This window comes from Balaenoptera ricei, chromosome 9 (assembly GCF_028023285.1).
Source record: "Balaenoptera ricei isolate mBalRic1 chromosome 9, mBalRic1.hap2, whole genome shotgun sequence".
Taxonomy (NCBI): domain Eukaryota; kingdom Metazoa; phylum Chordata; class Mammalia; order Artiodactyla; family Balaenopteridae; genus Balaenoptera; species Balaenoptera ricei.
This window is the reverse complement of record NC_082647.1, coordinates 81,751,663-81,771,400: the sequence shown is the minus strand read 5'-3', so window position 1 is coordinate 81,771,400 and position 19,738 is coordinate 81,751,663. Positions and strand designations below refer to the sequence as shown.

Below are 19,738 nucleotides of genomic sequence, written 5' to 3'. Positions count from 1 at the left end.
CACAAGAAGTCGAAGTTGATATTTTCAATATTTATTAGTAAGGCTGAGGCCACAGCCTTTATACAGCACAATTTGCATAAGTTATCAAGATACTTCTTGTATACAATCACAAAACCAAGACACATTTTTACATAGAGTAAAACTCAAGACAGATTTACAAGCATTTTTTATACAAATCTCATGTATTTCAGCTCAATTTATACAACCTTTAGCCCAAGAATTTTTATTTGTTCATTAGATATTCCAGAGAGATTTGGGTAGAACAGAAAAAAAGGACACATTAGCAAATCACCAACACAGCATGCAACATATAGTTAGAAACAAGACATATCTCCAAGTACTCTATTTTTTATCTTGAAATTAATTTTATTAGGTTTTTATTTTTTCAGGCAAGAAATTTATTTCCTTTAACATCAGATGTGTTTTTCTTAGGATATCAGCACACACATTAATTGGTAGTGGGAGCACCTGAGCACATCACCAACAAATATACAGACACAATCAAACAAGAATCATATTCACATGCTGAATGCCACAAGGATTTAATATTTCAACTTCGTCTAGGTTACCAAATGTATAGTTATGTACAGGGCAACGAATTAAGAAAATGCTGTCAATCTACGTATCAGATAAGGAATCATTTGATTAAATGTTTTTGATTTAAAGGGTATATCTTTAATAATAACAACAACATGGAACATACAGAAAACATCAATGTGTCATATTCAATGAGAATATGTTTCACTCATTCATTCTTGTGTTACATCAAAGGCAAGTTATTATTAAAGAGACAGCTCATAATTATTCATTGAGCTTTCTTTTACTTCCAGCTCCAAGCTCAAAAAGAGGGAAAATCACTCTGTCACACATAGAGTTATAAACACATATATAGCTGTAGTTGGCTGCTTTTGGAATATTAGACTTTGCAGCAATGAAAATAAGTTTTTAAAAATATTATTAGTTATGATTTAAATAATAAAGTAAAAAAATACTATAAACATCTTTATGATATATTAATGAAACAAAACGCTGATCAAACCATTTCTAATAAATTGGGCACAATATAGTATATTATTTCATTTTATTTCACATCACCACCAACCTAGTTCACTACCTTTATCACCACGATCATCACAACCGTTCCTATAATAAGAATCAATATCAGCTGGTTACCAGCTATAATATTCCCACAATATGACTATCTTAATGTGTGTGATCCACAAAATTAAATCCACTGATATGCTGAAAATACGCATCTACTAGTGTGATTAATTACAATATGGGCAACATTAAGGAGCAAAGACAATCACTACCCCTTAGTCTTGGATACTCTTCCTTTAAACTGAAGTGATAAAGAGTTCAGAGTCACCAAAAATCTCCTTAACCTTAAGTAAAACAGGGAAACACCAACTTCTTGCTCTTAGTGTTGTCTGTGTCTGTCACGACCATTCTAGATATCCCTGTCTTTTGTAAAAATTCACTCTGTGCTTTTGCTTCACAGCTAAAGGTTTCTTGAGGACCGAATTTTAAACCAAGAAGCAACTTCCGTCTCGAGATGACTCAATGAAGTTGTGGGGAAAATTAAGATGCTTTTCAAGGTATAAGTGCTATAGTCAGACAAATCACGTGTTATTTAGAGATTACAAACTTTGTCTCTATTAGGATAAAAAAAGCTAATTCTGGTAAAATAAATGAAATAAAAAGTGGAAAATCATGTGCTGTGATATATACAAAAAGTAAAAAGTAAAAAACACCAGGAGCCCTATTTGCAATTAAAAAAGAAATAGTTTTGTTGTAAGAAGGGTAATCAATATCTTTCAGAAGAAATGCATTTGTAGAAGGATCAGTGTTGCATAGAATAATTCCAGTACAACCTAGGTGTTTGGTCAGCTGCAAACTTGGCACACTTATGCTCTCTGAAGGGGGATGCTGGTGCACAAAAAGAAGTCACTTAACTCTCTGAATTGGCCTGGCCCCATCACCAGTTGTTGGAACAGAGGGGCACCTGTAATGGAAAGACTCCTACTTTTTCAGGTCAAACAGTACCAAGGTATGACCTTTGTTTTGGTGGCACCTCCTTTTGTGTATCCTAAAAGAAACTGCAACTGGAATGAAGTAAACTAACTGGTCATAAACCTCTCATGCACACTTCTGGATGTAAGTGACTGCAGAAGAGGACCCACAGGAGCCAGAGTTTCCTTTTAAGGACAAACAGCAGAGCCTTTTTATGTCAGAAAGAGATCTTCCTGAACCCTTCCCTTCCCCAGTTATGAGTGATGATTATAAGCTTCCTAAAGTGCTAAATTCTGCTGGAAATATCCATGGCAACCATCAGCAGATCTAGTTGTCTCTAAAAATAAAATCCTAGCAATATCAAATCCTTAGCGATCCCCTGGCTGCACGTTCATTTTACAGCAATATCAATGATAAATGACATTGCATTTTCGGGGGAGAGGGTCTTAAAAAATAGAGGGAAGAAAAGTGACTTGTCTTTCTTAGATTGGAAAGGAGTGAATTTGTATTTCTTTATGAATATAATAAAGATATATAACCTGGTATTTATTAGAAATTATTTTTTAATGTCTTAAATTTAATCAATTCCTCTCAGATTTCAAGTATGTTTTTCTTTAAAAATGAGAAGATTCAATATCTGAGCAATATATTTGGAGATGATTTCTCTAATCCCACTAAAACCTCACCTTTGAATAAAGAATCGGCTCCTAAACTCAGAATTCACAGAGAAGCAATTTAATTAATTTATTTTTGTGGATACGGGAATAGGGTAAGATCGGCGTAATTTATTTAATTTATGATAACCCGATTTGCAAATCAGTTTCATTGAATTTTCTCCCTTTTTTAGGTTAAACGAAAGTTTATATTTTAAAGAAAAAATTAGTTTTGGAGCCAATATACTGCTTTCATCCATGTCAGTGCTTGCTATTGGTTTGGAAGATGCTTTTTCACATATAAAAATTGGGAAATAAAAAACTGCATAATACTTATTCCTCACTTATGTGTATAAAACTATATTTGGAAATGTGCTTTCATCTTCTCTCATAGATCACTTAGTTTGATCATCCCAACATCCCATTAGGAAGGCTAGGAATATATAATTATATTTTCCCACAAATAAGAAAACCGAGGAAAATTGAGTTTAAGTGACATGTGCAAGGTGACACAGTTAGTCAGTGGCAGAACCAAGACCAGAAGCCAGGCTTTTAATCCTAGCCGAGTGCGTCTCCTGTAAGTCCATGTTACCTCCTTTGTTCACGTTGTTGGTTGATGGGGAAGAGGATGCTTCATTTTAATGACTTAGACGTTGGTCCTTTTAATCCATATTATTAAAATAGCTCAAAGGATATTTTCACCTTAATATAATGTTGATTTTTCACATATTTTCCCAACATTGATGAACTTGATCACTGTGATACTGTCACTAAAGTAGGAAAATAGAGCACTAAAGAGAACTTGAATTTAGGGTCAGGGTTTTCATTTTGCAACAAGTTAATGTATTAAGGGGAAAAAAAGACCATTGTGGAAGAGCAGGAAATGACACCAATTTAATCAATGTCACAGATTAATACGATTTGTTTGCCAGAGGAAGAATTTTCTCTCTGTCCGTATATCATTCAAGAGAAAGAAAATATATGGGATAATACATTTATTTGCAATTCCACAAAGAACAAGTTATCATGCTTCCTAGAACATACCAATTTAATCTAGGTCCTTTGCTATGTAGACTGAAAATGTCTTGGATTAAGGGTAAATTATGGAGTTTTTGATGTTTCATCCAATAGTTTGTGGGGCAATATTCTTTTTTGTTAGCCAGTCATGGCTTTATTTCTAGATAAATGTAATTTCATTTCTACTTAGTATTGTCTTAACTATACTTTATTTCAAGTTTTACTAATGCGCTTTTACAACATGAATTCTAAAACTGGTGGTGTTCACCCTTGTAACATTTAGACACAGAGAAAACCTGTACAATATGATCTAAAAGCTATAATTTCTACATCCCTGGTTCCCTTTTCCCTGTAAACACAAGCTCCTTACTTCTAGTCTGGACACATATTGTAGGTGTATCCTATGTCAGAATCTCAAAACAGTTAGTTGTCTGAGAAGATAAGATGAAGAAGAGACTTTTGAAAACCGAGATTTGTTCCATTAGTTTTTTCCTTTCAACCAAGTTCTTTTGCATAAAGGATTACTTTTGCCTGCGTTAGAAAACATTTTAATCTTTGAGTCTCAGCCTTTAGATAGCTGTAGCTCAACTCTACTCAAAACTTTCTGCATTAAGTAAACAAAATTTCTCTCACTGTTTTTCTTGACAGCCACAAGAAATCCAAGGTTTCAGAACTTTTTTTCTTGTCTTCAATATATGAACTTTTCCATTTGACTTTTTTTTTCTATGTTCCACAACAATACATTTGCAAGCCTTTGAGTATGTTTTTGCCTTTTGTTCCTCTTCTCATGGTTACCCCTGAAAGCATAGCTTAGAACAATTGTATTCGACTATAGTCTTGATTTAAGACTGTTTAAAGCACTTTCTATACCCTGAGCAGACACATTTCTTCAGTGGGTTTGAGTAGGACTGACCAAAAGTTTGTGCCAGTTGACTATTCTTTTTCTGAGATCCACTTTGTCAAGCCAGATACAGGCTTCGCCAATCAAGGTCTTTTTCATAAACTTCCCTCCATTGGAAAAAAGTAATATCTAGAAAAAACAGCCAAAATTATATATATTTGTGTGTATATTTTCAACCTCTTTTATGGACATTTGCTCATCAAAGAAGTAACAGAGACAAGAAAGGGTGAGGGTGAGAGAAGTAGCAGGCATACTTGTAGGAGAACTAATAACTAACATGTCCTCAAAAGATTTGCATAATATTAATTAATTTACCTCAACATTTCCCAAAGGCAAAGACATATCCTGAAGCACAGGGGAATTCTAGATAATATTAGCTAGCTAGATAAACCTAGCTAATTCTGACTAGGTTTGTGATTAAACTGATTGAAAGTCTCAAAAAAGAAATTTGCTAGGTGCATGTTTTATTACTTAATGAAATATTAACTCAAATACAGAATTATTTGAGTGGTGAGTACATAAATACGAGTTTACAAGGCGGATAGAACATAACACTGACTTTAAATGCCATTTAACTTACTGGGAATTTTATTATAGGAAGCATTTCCAAAGTGGCTTCTTGTCATAGGTAGAGCTTACACTAGTTGAAATTCCATGGGATCTCATACTCAAGAAATTTTTTTCTTTTAGGGATCAGTTGAAAGAAAGGTAGAGAAACTGAGATGGAAATAACCATTACTCCTTGACAATTCTTCTCTCACGCTCTCTCTTTCTTTTTGGAATCTCCTTCAGATAATTCATCTTTATTCCTGACTAAAATTTACTGTTACATTTCTGACTTCAAAATCTACTTTTCTGTCTCTTTTAGCCTCTGGTTTGGAGATTTCAAATGGCACATTATATGTTTTATTGGACCCTGCCTTCCTATCAAGTTTATCACATTTCAGACAAACTCATGTTCTCTCTCCCTATCCATCCCTTCTGTAACTACTCAATCTCTGTGACTGACACCTTTGTTCACACAGATTTCAGAGTATCCTTTAATTTTTTTATTCCCTTCAACTCTAATATCAGTTAATTATCTCAGTGCAGTTTTTGCTTTGCAATATCTCTTATATACGTCTCTAGTACAGGCCTCTAAGTGCCAGTACCATGGTCTTCTCTTCCCACATTTTTTCAGCTCTTCCCTCCCTCCTCCTTTGTTCTCTTTCATTCCATGTCTCTGTATCTACTAAAGATATACTATGTACAAGCATTGTGCTAGGCTACAAAACAAAGAGCAATGAAAATCAAGCCTTGCACTAGAGAAGCTGAGAGTACAGAAGCAGTGAGAGGTAAGTACACAAATTGTTGTACAAGACTGGGATTAATGGCCTAATGAGATAAGCAAAACATTATGTGAATAAGGTGTGATAAATTACACCCAGGGTCATTATTAAAGAGCTGAGTTTACATTGAAAGATATGGAAAATTGTGATAGATGGAGAGAGATGGAGAAGGGAGTATTGAAGGAGAGGAAAAATATGAGCAAAGAATTAGAGGTTTAACCTGACTTCAAGATTCTGGTGTGAATGGGGTCAAGAGTGAGTGGAAATGTCTACAAGGAGATGAAATTAAGTCAATACAATCAGAACTCACCTTAGAGGACTCTGAATGAGTCAGGATAATGATGAATCATTGGAGGGTTTCAATGTAACCTAGCCAGTGTTTTTAAAAGATACCTCTGCCAGCAGTGTGATAAAATGAATTAAAGGGTAAGATATTGATGGCAAGTAGGCCAGGTATACTGCTGAGATGATTTGCATAACAAAGATGAGGACCCAAAGAGGATTAGTGTGGCAGTGAGCATGGAAAAAAATCTATGTAAAATAAACTAAGTAGGTAGAAGAGAGGCAACTTGGTAGCTAAATGGATGGGATGAGTGGGTTGGGGAATTTTAAAGGGCCCCTGGGAAGTTACCTCTAAAAATTAACTTGTAAAATATCACATAGTATATGATTGGCATTTAAATATTGAATAATTAAATGGGAAATAAATACAGTATAAATGAAAATCTAAAAATCGGAACTGTATGAGTTACCTGAAGAGAATGTCCAGCAGGACTTAGGCTGAATCTAAAAGTTTCATTGAATGAAGGCTCTCGATCATGTCTACATACTCTTGTTTTTTTCTTGATCACCTTTTTTTGGGTAGAAATGTTCATCACATATATTTTCACATATAAATCTGAAAATAAGAATTCAGCTTGGTAAGTGTCCATTAATAATACAATTTTCTATTGAAAGAGTTATAATCGTATACGGAGAGCTCTCCTACATTTTACACAAAGCCAGTAGCCTGTGAACAATTTGTTTCAGACAACATAATTAAAATATACACCAATTTTCTTAGCAACTTAAATGTTTTCTTGTTGTATAATAAATACATCACTCTACATTTGTGTTGAAAAAATCTAATTTTTAACTAGTAAAATATCAACTTGCTCTATATAAGAGAAATTCATTCTTATTTCATATTTTTCAGATATATTTGGTACACAGCCCAAATTTTAATTAGCATTTTCTAGGCTATTTAGGACACACTCCTAAAGAGTTCCTAGATACATTATATTGCTCATTATCATAAAATTAGATACCTGGTAAGTGATCAGGAGATTTAAATTTGTAGGTGATATTTCTGCACTGGAGGATTTCAACTATGAGTTGTTCCCCATCTGTCTTCATTTCTTTCTTCAGTGCAATCTTGATTTCTCCCATTACCTGAGTTTTAACTGGAACAATTAAATTTAAAAGTTAAGGAATATGTCATGCCATTAATTAAGTGGTTAGTTCAATAATTTACTCATATTTTCGTTTATTGAGTGTTTATCAAGTGCTAAACACCGTATCGCATCCTGTGGATACACAGATGAATAAAATACAGCCCCAGCCCTTAAAGAGAGGAAGGTCTCATGGAGAGACTGGTAAATTGTACGCTTACAATAAAGTATGTTAAGTATAATGATAAGCAAGTAACAAGAGGGGTATGGAAGAAATGCAAGTAGGTAACTATTACTCAACTGTAGATTTTTAGGCCAAAAGAGGTAATAGATGAGACTACAGGGGACTATAGGAAGACAGTCATACATAAAAATAATAGAATTCTAATATAATATAATATATAGGAAGTATTAAGTCAAGTGAAATGCAAGAAGTTGTTTGCCGACAATTGCTCACTACTTACCAGGCTTGCAAAAGAACGCCTGCTAACACAACTAAATGTCGTTGTATATTATATCTACTTCCATTCTATTTTTCTTGTAAAAGAAGTAGGCAACAAAAGTATATGGTAATAACATTACACAAGGGAAAATATGAGTGATTGAAATGAATTCAATGTATTTCTTTCTAGTGTTTATCTTGGATCTTTACATTACTGAAGAAGCTATTCACACTAGGTCAAATTCTTTATTGATTCATCCTTTTCTCTATCGATGCATATATTTATCCACTTATCATTCACCAACAAATACTTTATTTTCCACCCTACTCTGTGATAAGCACTCTGTTAGGAAGAATGGATACAATCATAAGCCAATATACGCATGCTTATTGGTCTTATGGTTTTTCTGTCGATTGGGAAGAAATCCATCAGTGAAATATTTTCGTCAATAAGTGTACAATTAGAAGGAGAGGAAAGGTTCTGAAGTACAAGAGCATGGTTACAAGAAAGCCTAGGAAAGGGCTTCATGAGCTGAAACCAGCAGAATAAGAAAGAATTAACTAGGTGACATGGACGGGGAAGAACATTATAAAGAGAAGGAACAGTGTGTTCACAGAAGGCAACATCATGGGACTGAGGAACTAAATAAATATTCGTGTGATTATAAGATATTGTTAAGTGGTACTACGTTAAGAATTTGGGTTTTACCTTTAGAACAATAGGAATCTATTAAAGGTCTTTAACATGGATGTAGATCATTTGTTCTCAAACGTTTCCGTCTCAGGATTTCTTTATACTCTTAAAAAAAAATAGTGGTACTCAAAGAACATTAAAATTTCTAATTAAAAAGTAAAATTGGATATTTAAAAGTTTATTTATTGATTCAGTTAAAATGACATTAATATACCTATAAATAAGTATTTTAATGAAAAATAACTGTATTTTCCAAAGCAACAAAAAATAGTGAGGAGTGACATTTTATATTTTTCAAATTTCATTAGTGCTTGGTTTCATAGAGGACAGCTGGATTCTCATACCTGTTTCTACATTAAATCCAGTTCAATATGCTGTTTTATTTGAAATATATGACAGGCTCACACAGATATATATATATATATATATAGTTGGAAAAGGAAGGAGTATTTTAATATCCTTTCAGACAACTGTGGACAATCTTTGATACTACATTAACACTTGAAAAGTGGTAGTTTCTTTAAGATTAGTGTAAATGTGAAATCTGAAACTGTATCAATGAACCTTTGGACTGTTACTTTAAAAAACAATTGTCTATCTTGCACCTTGAATGGACCAGTTAACTATGCCTGAATTGGTAACATCCTATATTGTTCGTTTTGGAAAATACGGGTTTACTGAGTTATGCAGATCTTCAAAACATTGGTATAATTCATACAATATTAAAGGCACATTTGTTAATATCACCATCAATATCATCAAAAAAGTCTGACTATGGAAAAGCTGACAAGCTCAGGGAGGCAGGTATAAGTTTTGGAAAATTTTATTTTTACTTAAAAGTTGATTTTTATTATTGACAACAACTACTGTCAATTGTTTTTCTTAAAGTGAAAAACTCACTTTGTTAAATTTTGAGAAAATGGCAGCTGAATACAGTCAGCCTTCTGCACCCATGGCTCCTGCATCCATGGATCCAACCAACCGAAGATCAAAATATCAAAAAAAATTTTTTCCAGAAAGTTCAAAAAAGCGAAACTTGAATTTGCCACATGCAGGCAACTATTTACATAACATTTACATTGTATTAGGTATTATAAGTAATCTAGAGATGATTTAAAGTATATGGGAGGATGTACATAGGTTATATGCAAATGCTACATCATTTTATATAAGGGACTTTAGTGTAAGCAGATTTTGGTATTTGTGGAGGTTGGGGAGGCTCCTGGAAACAATCTCCCATGGATACCAAGGGCTAACTCTACCAAAGTTTGAATAAGCAGAGTTTATCTGTCAGTTGTCTTTCCAGTAAAAATGATATTTCTTGTAAAAAAAAAAGGCTGGCTCAGCTTGCAACTCAAAAAAATTGCACTAACATGTTTTCTCAAGTCAACCTTCATATTTTGGTATGCAGCAGAAGTGTTTTATGTGTAGTTCCCATTTTATGACACAGAATATTCTAGAACATAGACTATTAGAAACACATGTACTTAAGGGTCTAGGTTTAATAACAAGAATTTTAATTTCTTTATCAAGGATATTGTTAAGTGAAACAGGCAAGTTTTTCATACAAGTGCATGGTGGTAAAAAATAAATACAGCCACTATTAGTACAGTTTGGTGCTGCTGCCCTGATTTATGCTAAGTCACCAGCAGTTTTCTGCAGCATTGCTTTTGCATTATCAATGTAAATGTCAACACGGTAAAATGGTAAATAATATCTTAGTATATTTAAAAAATAATTTTGACCTGGATGCACTTCAACAGTCTTGGGGACCCACGGGGATTTCTGAACCATGCTTTGAGAATGACTGTTAAAGAATATAGTTGAGTAATCTCCAAGAGGAAATTAAAGTAACAAAAGCATCATGTACAAAATCTATTAGATTGTAGTTATTTAATCATTTCGATTTAGTTTTATCACACTTTTGGATATGGGTTTTTAGAATGTATTTCTTCCCTGCATTAATTTTTGCTTTAATTAACTTATATTTTCATGTCTAGATGTACCCTGACATGTGGGAAAATATCTACCAATACCACACTTCGGCCTGCTCTCTTCTTTCTTTCAAAACACTAAGTTCCCCCAAATAGGCAAAGTTGCCCTCCATGTGTTTTATAAAGTGAAACACAGATCTTCTAGACATAGTTAAATCGTGATAATTCAGCAGCCAATGATCATAGATACTTCACAGTAGCTGGGTGTTAGCTTTACCCTTGAGAAATTCAAGAAAATAAAGTGCAAGCCAAGGATATTTTATACAGCTAAAGTGTCTTTCAAGCAGCAAGCCTATAAGTTTAAGCATAAGGAACTCAAGAATACCATAGAAAAGTTCATTCTCAAGAAATATATAAGAGGATGGATTTCATCACATCAAAGAGATAACTAGAGAGACTTCAGCCAAAGGAGTGATGGTGAATATTTAATATATTTAATTGTAGAACTGAGACTAAAATAAGAGTGAGAATATAGATGGGTAGAAGGGCAGCCCATAATTGTCATGTATTCTGATAGAGTATAAAGGATGAAACTGAAAGAGATGGATGACAAAGGGAGAGAAAGGGACAAGTAGAATGAGATTGTTGATTTTTGAATAGGTAAATGGTAGGTGACAAGTTATACTATTTAAAATTGACAAGACAGATGGTAAATGGTGAGTAAGAAGAGCAAACATAATAAACGTATAAAAAAAGACAATCATTGGAACAAAGATACAAAGCTTTCTTAATTACAAAAGAAATTTAAAAAAATTAAAGACACCAAACGGAGAAAGAAACACAACAAATCTAACATCATATACACAATAGTTATAAAACAAAATGCAGAGTTGTGATCAAACATATCTGTCATATCAATAAACATGAACAGGTTCAGTGAGCATATTTTTAAAAAGCTATTCAGATTAGCCCATAAAGCAAAGCTTACAAGCTATGCTATGCTAAAACTTAGTTTTGTTTCAAATAGTCACAAATACATAAATTGTAAGCATGCCAGATGTATGGAAACAATAAGAGAGTAGGGGTTGCTATCTTACTGTGAGGCTAAATAGAAATCAGTTTGAAATGTAGTAAACAAGACCAAAAAAAGGACATTTTATAAAGTTAAACATCCATAAATCATAATGAAGACAAAACAATTATGAATATCTATGCACCACTAAAATATGTTTTGAAACTAGAAAATAAGGTGTAAAGATATAGGAGATGAAAGCCAGAATAAAGAGAGTAATAATAAAATACTTTAACACAGTATTTTCAGTACAAGACAGGTGAAGTAGACTAAAATATGTAAAGACAGAATATTGAGACACCATAACCAATACAGCAGATCTCAGGATGTATATATTAAACACTACACCCTGATAAGACAGAAAATATCTTTTCCTCAATTAAATATGGAACATGGATCATATTGACTGATTATGTATTGACTTACAAAGTAGACAACGGTAAGTTCTATAAAATGAAGCTAATACATTGTCTGATAACACACACACACACACACACACACACACACACACACACACAAAGACTTTAACGAAACAATTCTTGGCTGAACAGCAAAATACAATGAGAAAATACAGAAGTTCTGAAGAACAATGATAATGAAAACACTATCAGAATCGATGAGAATTAAAATAATGATCAGAGGAAAATCACCAGTCTTAAACACCTATATCATTTAAAGCAGTGATCAGAAGAAAGTGCATATATGCTTTAATATTCCATCAACAAAATTTTAAAAAATACAATTGATTTAAACTTCCAATTCCAAAAGCTAGAAAAAGAACAACAAAGTAATATAAAAGAAAGTACAAGAAAATAAATAATAAAAATATACACAGAAATTAATGAGGCAGAGTATAGAGAAAATAGAAAAATAGTAGATAAAATTAATGAATTAAAATTCTGGTACTTTGACTAGCATCAATAAAATAGAAAAACCAATAATGAATTTAGTCAATAATATGTGGCCTTAATATTATGATTTACAAATGGCATGTGGTCTTTTAACTATGACACTACTCTCCTCTCAGTGATTTGGTGTAAACATTTTAGTGTCCTGAATATACCCTAATACTATCAGCTCACATTCTGTTTACACATTCTTGACAGGCTGCAACAGCAAATATGTCTAATATATTTCTTTGAACTTGTGAGGGACCATCTAGCTCAGGTTACTGAACTATTTTAAATAAGTGTAAACAAGCCCATTCAAATCAATCTGTTTTATTTTAAAGAACTTTGCAAGAAAATGAAGAATCTTCAATATAAAAATGAGAAAACAAGACAGATCTTAGAATCTCCTTTCTTTAATACCTAGAAAAACTAGGGGAAAAAGTAAAATTTAGGAAAGTATTAGCCAGTAGCAACTAACCAAAGAATAGTCTCCTGCCAGAAAATGCTGAGTGGTGTGTAGGAATGGAAAGGCAGATTCTGGGAAGGCTCAGCTTAGCAGCATCCCCAACCATACCACGTATCACAAAATTTTGCCAGGAAAAGAGAGATGAATTGCCAAAACCCTGAGAATTATCACCAAGTCCCCAGCACAGAGAAGTGGATGAACAATGAGCTTAGGCAGCCCCAGAAAAGTCATACTAAACCCTTGAGAGTGGCAGCTTTGGCTCATCGCTAGGAAGATCTGAGGGTTTCACTGAAAATAGGAAAAACAACCAGTGCTCCCCATTTACTGGGGATCCAAGGTTAAGGAGGAGAAAAATCCAAAGCTGAGAGAGTCTTTTCATTGGAGTAAGACATACCTGGGCTTGGTTGAGTGAATGCTGGCAAAACAAAAGGAAAAACAAAACCAAAAAACATTTAAATCAAATCTCAAGAGAGAGCAAAACGTAGTCAATCAGGGCAGCAAGTCTATCTGTGAAACAGCTCTATTTCTTTCCTCCAAAGGCATAGAAAATTGGATAGAACTACTACTGCTCCATCTCTCAAACAGTAACTGGGATGGAGGGGAAAAAAGAGTATTCTAACTGATAAGGAGGGAGTCAAGGAAAATACTCCCACTATTTGGAGCCAATAGGAGTTGTGGACAGAATTGATCACACCACTGAACATGATGAAATGAAACAATTTTTTTCTGGGAAAAATTCACTGTCATAGGTCATATTCCTCTAAAACTCCAACATGCCAAGCATATAAAATTTATTGTTGCTGTTTACCACTTTCTCACTTCAGAAGAAAGGTAGAATTAAACACTTGCTAACTGAAGTTCTCAAAGCATCACATTGCCTATTTTTTTCTTGGAAGGTTAAATTCACATGCTTCACAGTGTTATATTTGTGAAGTTCTTGTTAAGTTTTTCCTACTCCAGATTGTTCTTTATTGTTTCTACTAAAGGAGGAGAGGAACATACCTACTGAGGTGGTCTCAAAGGACGCTTGCATTAATTATGAGTTGTCACTATCAATCGTGCTTGCCCTTTCACTGGTTCAGAATACCTTTGTCATTGGAAACAGATGCATATGGATGGTGACAAAAACCTCTGTTTTCACTCTCTCCACAGGGTGAGGGAGAGTGGTGGGTGGGGGATCAGCAACTACAGATCTGCTTGGGCCTCTGAACTGAAGAAGACAATGCACACATAGAGGCCATGTGTGGGTGTTTTGTCATTGTGATTGGAGTAGAGAGTAAATGGGCAGTAAAAATTGCTTTGACCAGCCTCCAAGTCTCTTGGTGTCCCAAAATTTATGTTTTGGTTGTATTAAAAGAATAAAAATTAATCCTACTCTAGAGAAGATATTTATCTTACAACATGATACATAGCTATGATTAAGAGTAGAAAGAAGACTGTCTTTTCTCCATTGTATATTCTTGTCCCTTTGTCCAAGATTAATTGACTGTAGGTGTGTGGGTTTATTGCTAGGCTCTCTATTCTGTTGCATTGATCCATATGTCTGTTTCTGTGCCAGCACCATGCTGTTTTGATTACTGTAACTTTGTAGTATTGTCTGAAGTCTGGGAGGGTTATGCCTCCATCTTTGTTCTTTTTCCTCAGGATTGCTTTGGAATTCTGGGGGTTTTATGGTTCCATGTAAATTTTAGGATTATTTGCTCTAGTTCTGTGAAGAGTGTCATGGGTAATTTGAGAGGGATAGCATTAAATCTGTAGATTGCTTTGGGTAGTATTGCCATTTTAACAATATTAATTCTTCCAATCCAAGAGCATGGGATATTTTCCCATTTCTTTAACTCATCTTCAATTTCCTTTATTAACGTTTCATAGTTCTCAGCATGTAAGTCTTTCGCCTCCTTGGTCAGGTTTATTCCTAAGCGTTTTTTTTTTTTTTTTTGGATGCAATTTTATTTTATAATTTTTTATTTTTATTTATTTTATTTTTGGCTGTGTTGGGTCTTCGTTGCTGCGTGCGGTTTTCTCTAGTTGCGGCGAGCAGGGGCTACTCTTCGTTGTGGTGCACAAGCTTCTCATTGCATTGGCTTCTCTTGTTGTGGAGCACAGGCTCTAGGTGCGCGGGCTTCAGTAGTTGTGGCACGTGGGCTCAGTAGTTGTGGTGCACGGGCTTAGTTGCTCCACGGCATGTGGGATCTTCCCGGATCAGGGCTCGAACCCGTGCCCCCTGCATTAGCAGGAGGATTCTTAACTACTGCGCCACCAGGGAAGCCCTTGATGCAATTTTAAAAGGGAGTGTTTTCTTACTTTCTCTTTCTGATATTTCGTTGTTAGTGTAAAGAAATGCAACAGATTTCTGTATGTTAATCTTGTATCCTGCTACCTTGCTGAATTCATTTATCAGTTCTAGTAGTTTTTGTGTGGAGTGGTGTAGGGAAAGCTGGATAGCCGCATGTAAATCAATGAAGTTAGAACACACCCTCACACCATACACAAAAATAAACTCAAAATGGCTTAAACACTTAAATGTAAGACATGACACCATAAAACTCCTACAAGAGAACATAGACAGAACATTCTCTGACATAAATAATACCAATGTTTTCTTAGGTCAGTCTCCCAAGCCAAGAGAAATAAAAGCAAAAATAAGCAAATGGGACCTAATCAAACTTACCAGCTTTTGCACAGCAAAGGAAACCAGAAACAAAATGAAAAGGCAACCTATGGACTGGGAGAAAATATTTGCAAACAACGTGACCCACATGGGCTTAACTTCCAAAATATACAAACAACTCATACAACTCAGTAACAACAACAACAAAACATCCCAGTCGAAAAATGGGCAGAAGACCTAAGTAGACATTTCTCCAAAGAAGACATACAGATGGCCAATAGGCACATGAGAAGATGCTCAACATCACTAATTATTCGAGAAATGCAAATCAAAACTATAACAGTCAGAATGGCCATCATTAAAAAGTTTACAAATAACAAATGCTGGAGAGTGTGTGAAGAAAAGGGAACCTTCCTACACTGTTGGTTGGAGTGTAAATTGGTGCAGCCACTATGGAAGACAGTACGGAAGTTCCTCAAAAAACTAAAAATAGAGTTGCCACATGATCCAGCAATACCATTCCTGGGCATATATCTGGACAAAACTATAATTCAAAAAGATACATACACCCCAATGTTCATAGCAGCACTATTTACAATAGCAAAGACATGGAAACAACTTAAATGTCCATCAACAGAAAAATAAAGATGTGATCAATATATGTATATATAACGGAATACTACTCAGCCATAAAAAAGAATGAAATAATGACATTTGCAGCAACATGGATGGACCTAGAGATTATCATACTAAATGAAGTAAATCAGAAAGAGAGACAAATACCATATGATATCACTTATATGTGGAATCTAAAATATGACACAAATGAACTTATTTATGAAACAGAAACAGACTCACAGACATAGAGAAGAGACTTTTGGTTGCCAGGGGGGAGGGGGGTGGGAGAGGGGTGCAAACTATTATATATATAAAGGATAAACAATAAGGTCCTACTGTATAGCACAAGGAACTATATTCAATATCCTGTAGTAAACCATAATGGAAAAGAATATCAAAAAGAATATATGTATGTACAAATATATACATATATATATATATATATATATATATATATATATATATAAATGAATCACTTTTCTGTACACCAGAAACTAACACAGCATTGTATATCAACTATACTTCAATTAAAAAAAAAAGAATAGAAAGAAGAAGAGGAAGAGATGACGGATATATAGAGGGCATAGTTCAAAAATGAGATGACAAAATAATAGGTGGGGTGAAAATGGGGATAACAGAGCTAAAACACAAATAATCCCATTTGAAAGCTGTTAATGAATAAGAAACATCCTGGGAACAAAATTAAATAAGATAGAAATCAGTATTATTGACATAGAGGGAAGAAGGCTTAGGATGATACAGAGAGAAAAATAAAGAAGTTACAGAACAATGACAGATATATTAGAACTGAAAAATATGATCCAATATATCTTATTGCTCAGAAAAAGTAAATTCAAGAGAATAGAAAATAACATCTATTTAAAATATAAAGATATTTCTCTGAAATAACAGAAGAGTGAATCTCTGGACCAAAAGATCATCCTATACTCATTGAAGTGATAAGTTGGTACACTGATATATCCAGCTTAAGCTACTTCAAGGATACAGAAAACATTCTTTAAAAATCCAGGGGAAAAAAAATAAGTCCTCTGAAAGAGTACATTTGTGTATAAAAGAAACAGCCTTCCTAAAATATATAAAAGACTATGACAAGGACATAGAGGCTATAGTAATGAGGGAAAGAAAAAGAGAGGAGAGAGAGGGGGAGAGAGGGAGGGAAGAGGGAATGAAGGGAAAATCTGAAGATGAAATCCAGGCCACCAATAAAACAATGGAAGAGGAAAGTGGAAGAAAGTGGAAGAGTGTTGATTTCCTTTAAGTGGAGAGTTAATCAATAAAATTTAAATTTGAAATAGAGTATTAAAAAACATAATTACTCAATCTCTTAATATTTTCAATTTTGTTTCTTAAACTTAGTGAGCTCTTTCATAAACTATGGCTAAAACATTTATTGAAATATTTTACATGACTAAAATAGTTATTGAAATTAAGTTATTCCTTTATTTTTACAATGTTATATTCTTTTTTGTTAAATTTAAAAACAATATCATTATTTTTTGACAAAGAACAGGACTAATTTAATTCCATTTTAACAAAATTGTGTGTGTCCCTCTCTTTAGCTAGCTGAAGTGCTCCAAGTAAGTAGAACTGTAAAACTGGCTTACTTTTACCTTGCACAGCTTTCTTTTTTCACACTCTCCAGTGCTTTATTCTCCTTTAAGATATGCAGTGTTCTTTCCACTTTATTTTCTTAAAAAAGAGTTTACATATGTTTTATCTTTGAAAAACTGTGTATGTTGTATCTGTAAGCAACATTTATACACATACCTATATCTATATCTCCAACTACTTTATACTTTTAGTAAAGTATATTTTAAGAAAAAATTGCAATTAACAGAACACAATCATTATTTCACAAGAAATAAAGTTGGTAAAATCCCCATTTTACAGATGAGAAAATAGTGACTTGCATGTTTTAAGTAACTTGCCAAATTGTTAAGCGTCCTAGGCAGAACTTTACTCTAGATCTTCTGATTTTAAGCATAGGGCTCTGTTCTCTCATGAACACCTTATATTTTCTTATGAATAATATTTATAGAACACTGGCTCATTCATGGAAATATTCATTTAAAAATATTTTTAAAAAATATTATCAGAATGAAAGGATTTTTCAGGGGCTATTTTGCTATTTTATTTTACCCAAACACAGGACTTTAGAAAGCAGGGAAGCATAGCAAACAATTATTTTAGTTGGTTAAACAATAGCTAGAAGTTATCGTCTACCTTTATACACTACACCGATTATACAGGATATTTATATTAAAGAACAAAAAACAGCAATACTTTCTGAAATATTCGTAATTATATGAGAGTCTATACGGAATTGACTTAGACACACAAAGTAAAAGAAGTGTCTATTGATTAAGAAAATGTTTCTTTTTTATTTGCATTATTGGTATTTTTAACACTTAACTGGATGGAGTACAAATTGAGGTTTACGTTTTCCCAAAATTGTAAGCATTATATTGCAACTTGAGCAGCTTTTGCCAATGCAAGACCATTTCCAACAAAAATCTCTTTAGAGGCAATGTTTAATGAGCTGGAAGTGAATAAAATGTGGAAAAGTAAAGAAGCAAAGAATGTTACTTTGTAAAAGGAAAGTCTGTGTAAGGAAAAAAACAGCGAATAAAATTCTCAACACTTAGATTTCTTTGCATTTGCAAATTTTCGTTAATAAATACTACATAGCAATGTTGCAGGTCACTGGTGCTAGCTAATACAGTCTGAACTGGTTTTAGGTAAGACGCATATTTAGCTCTGACAGTCTACCACCTCATAATTTGTTAACTAGCTCCTATCACTCATTCCAAGTCTAAGAAAAGTCCAATATAGAATTAAGATGGATTTTAAAAACCAGGAATTCTGGCTTTTAGCCCTGTGAGATGGCAGGCCTGTCATTAAATATCTCTGTTTTGTGTTTCCTCATATTGTAAAGTGAAAATATGTAATAAGATTATTTATAGACCATTTATAGTATCTTTCAACTTTACAGAATAATAAATTTTTAGACATTTTCTGATATTATCTAAATATTATTTAGTCCTGACCCTCTACTAAGCATCTTCTATCCTAGATAATTTTGTCTGTTTACTCAGGGATTCTAAACCTTCTCATTATAGAAAGTCTTAATAATGTGCTAATACCTATTAATAGCCAAAGTAGTGATGTATATTTCCTCATGTATAATTGTATTTTCCTTCAATTATTTTTACTCTATCAGTTTTAGTCTAAGGGATGATCCTCTAAAAAAAAGCTAGCACAACAATGGCAAATTGCTAGCGGAATGCCTAAAATGCTAATTATTCAATAAGCATTAATTCTTTTTTATGTCTCAACATTTGATGCAATGGAAGATCAGTTCTAGAAGTAATTGACAGTTTACACCTAGCAAGCGTATCTATACCATTAGGTCAATTGCTCAATCTATTCAAAGTAAACAAATAAAACAAAAAACATGTCTTGATATATCCATATAAATCAAGACTTTTTAAATGGAAATTTCTTTAATAAAAGGTCTTCTTCTACTTCACTGAGCCTTTTAGAGAAAAGAAGTGAGCTAACTATAGTTTGTTCTATTCAACAGTCTCTCTATAATTTGCAAACATGTGTATCAACCTTACCCTACAGCCTATAATAAATTTTACCTTC

At 33.5% G+C, this 19,738-nt stretch overlaps 1 protein-coding gene across 1 annotated transcript in view; it reads right to left on the bottom strand.

The window, feature by feature from the left end:
• Positions 1-4,296: 4,296 nt before the first annotated feature.
• Positions 4,297-19,738, bottom strand: part of PCLO (piccolo presynaptic cytomatrix protein) — a 379,054-nt gene continuing 363,612 nt past the window's right edge. The window contains exons 22-24 of the mRNA XM_059934038.1: positions 7,220-7,354; positions 6,665-6,810; positions 4,297-4,713 (exon numbers count right to left, since the gene is read on the bottom strand). Of these exons, the coding sequence (XP_059790021.1) occupies positions 4,573-4,713; positions 6,665-6,810; positions 7,220-7,354 (422 nt within the window). The 3' untranslated portion in view covers positions 4,297-4,572. The remainder of the gene's footprint in view (positions 4,714-6,664; positions 6,811-7,219; positions 7,355-19,738) is intronic.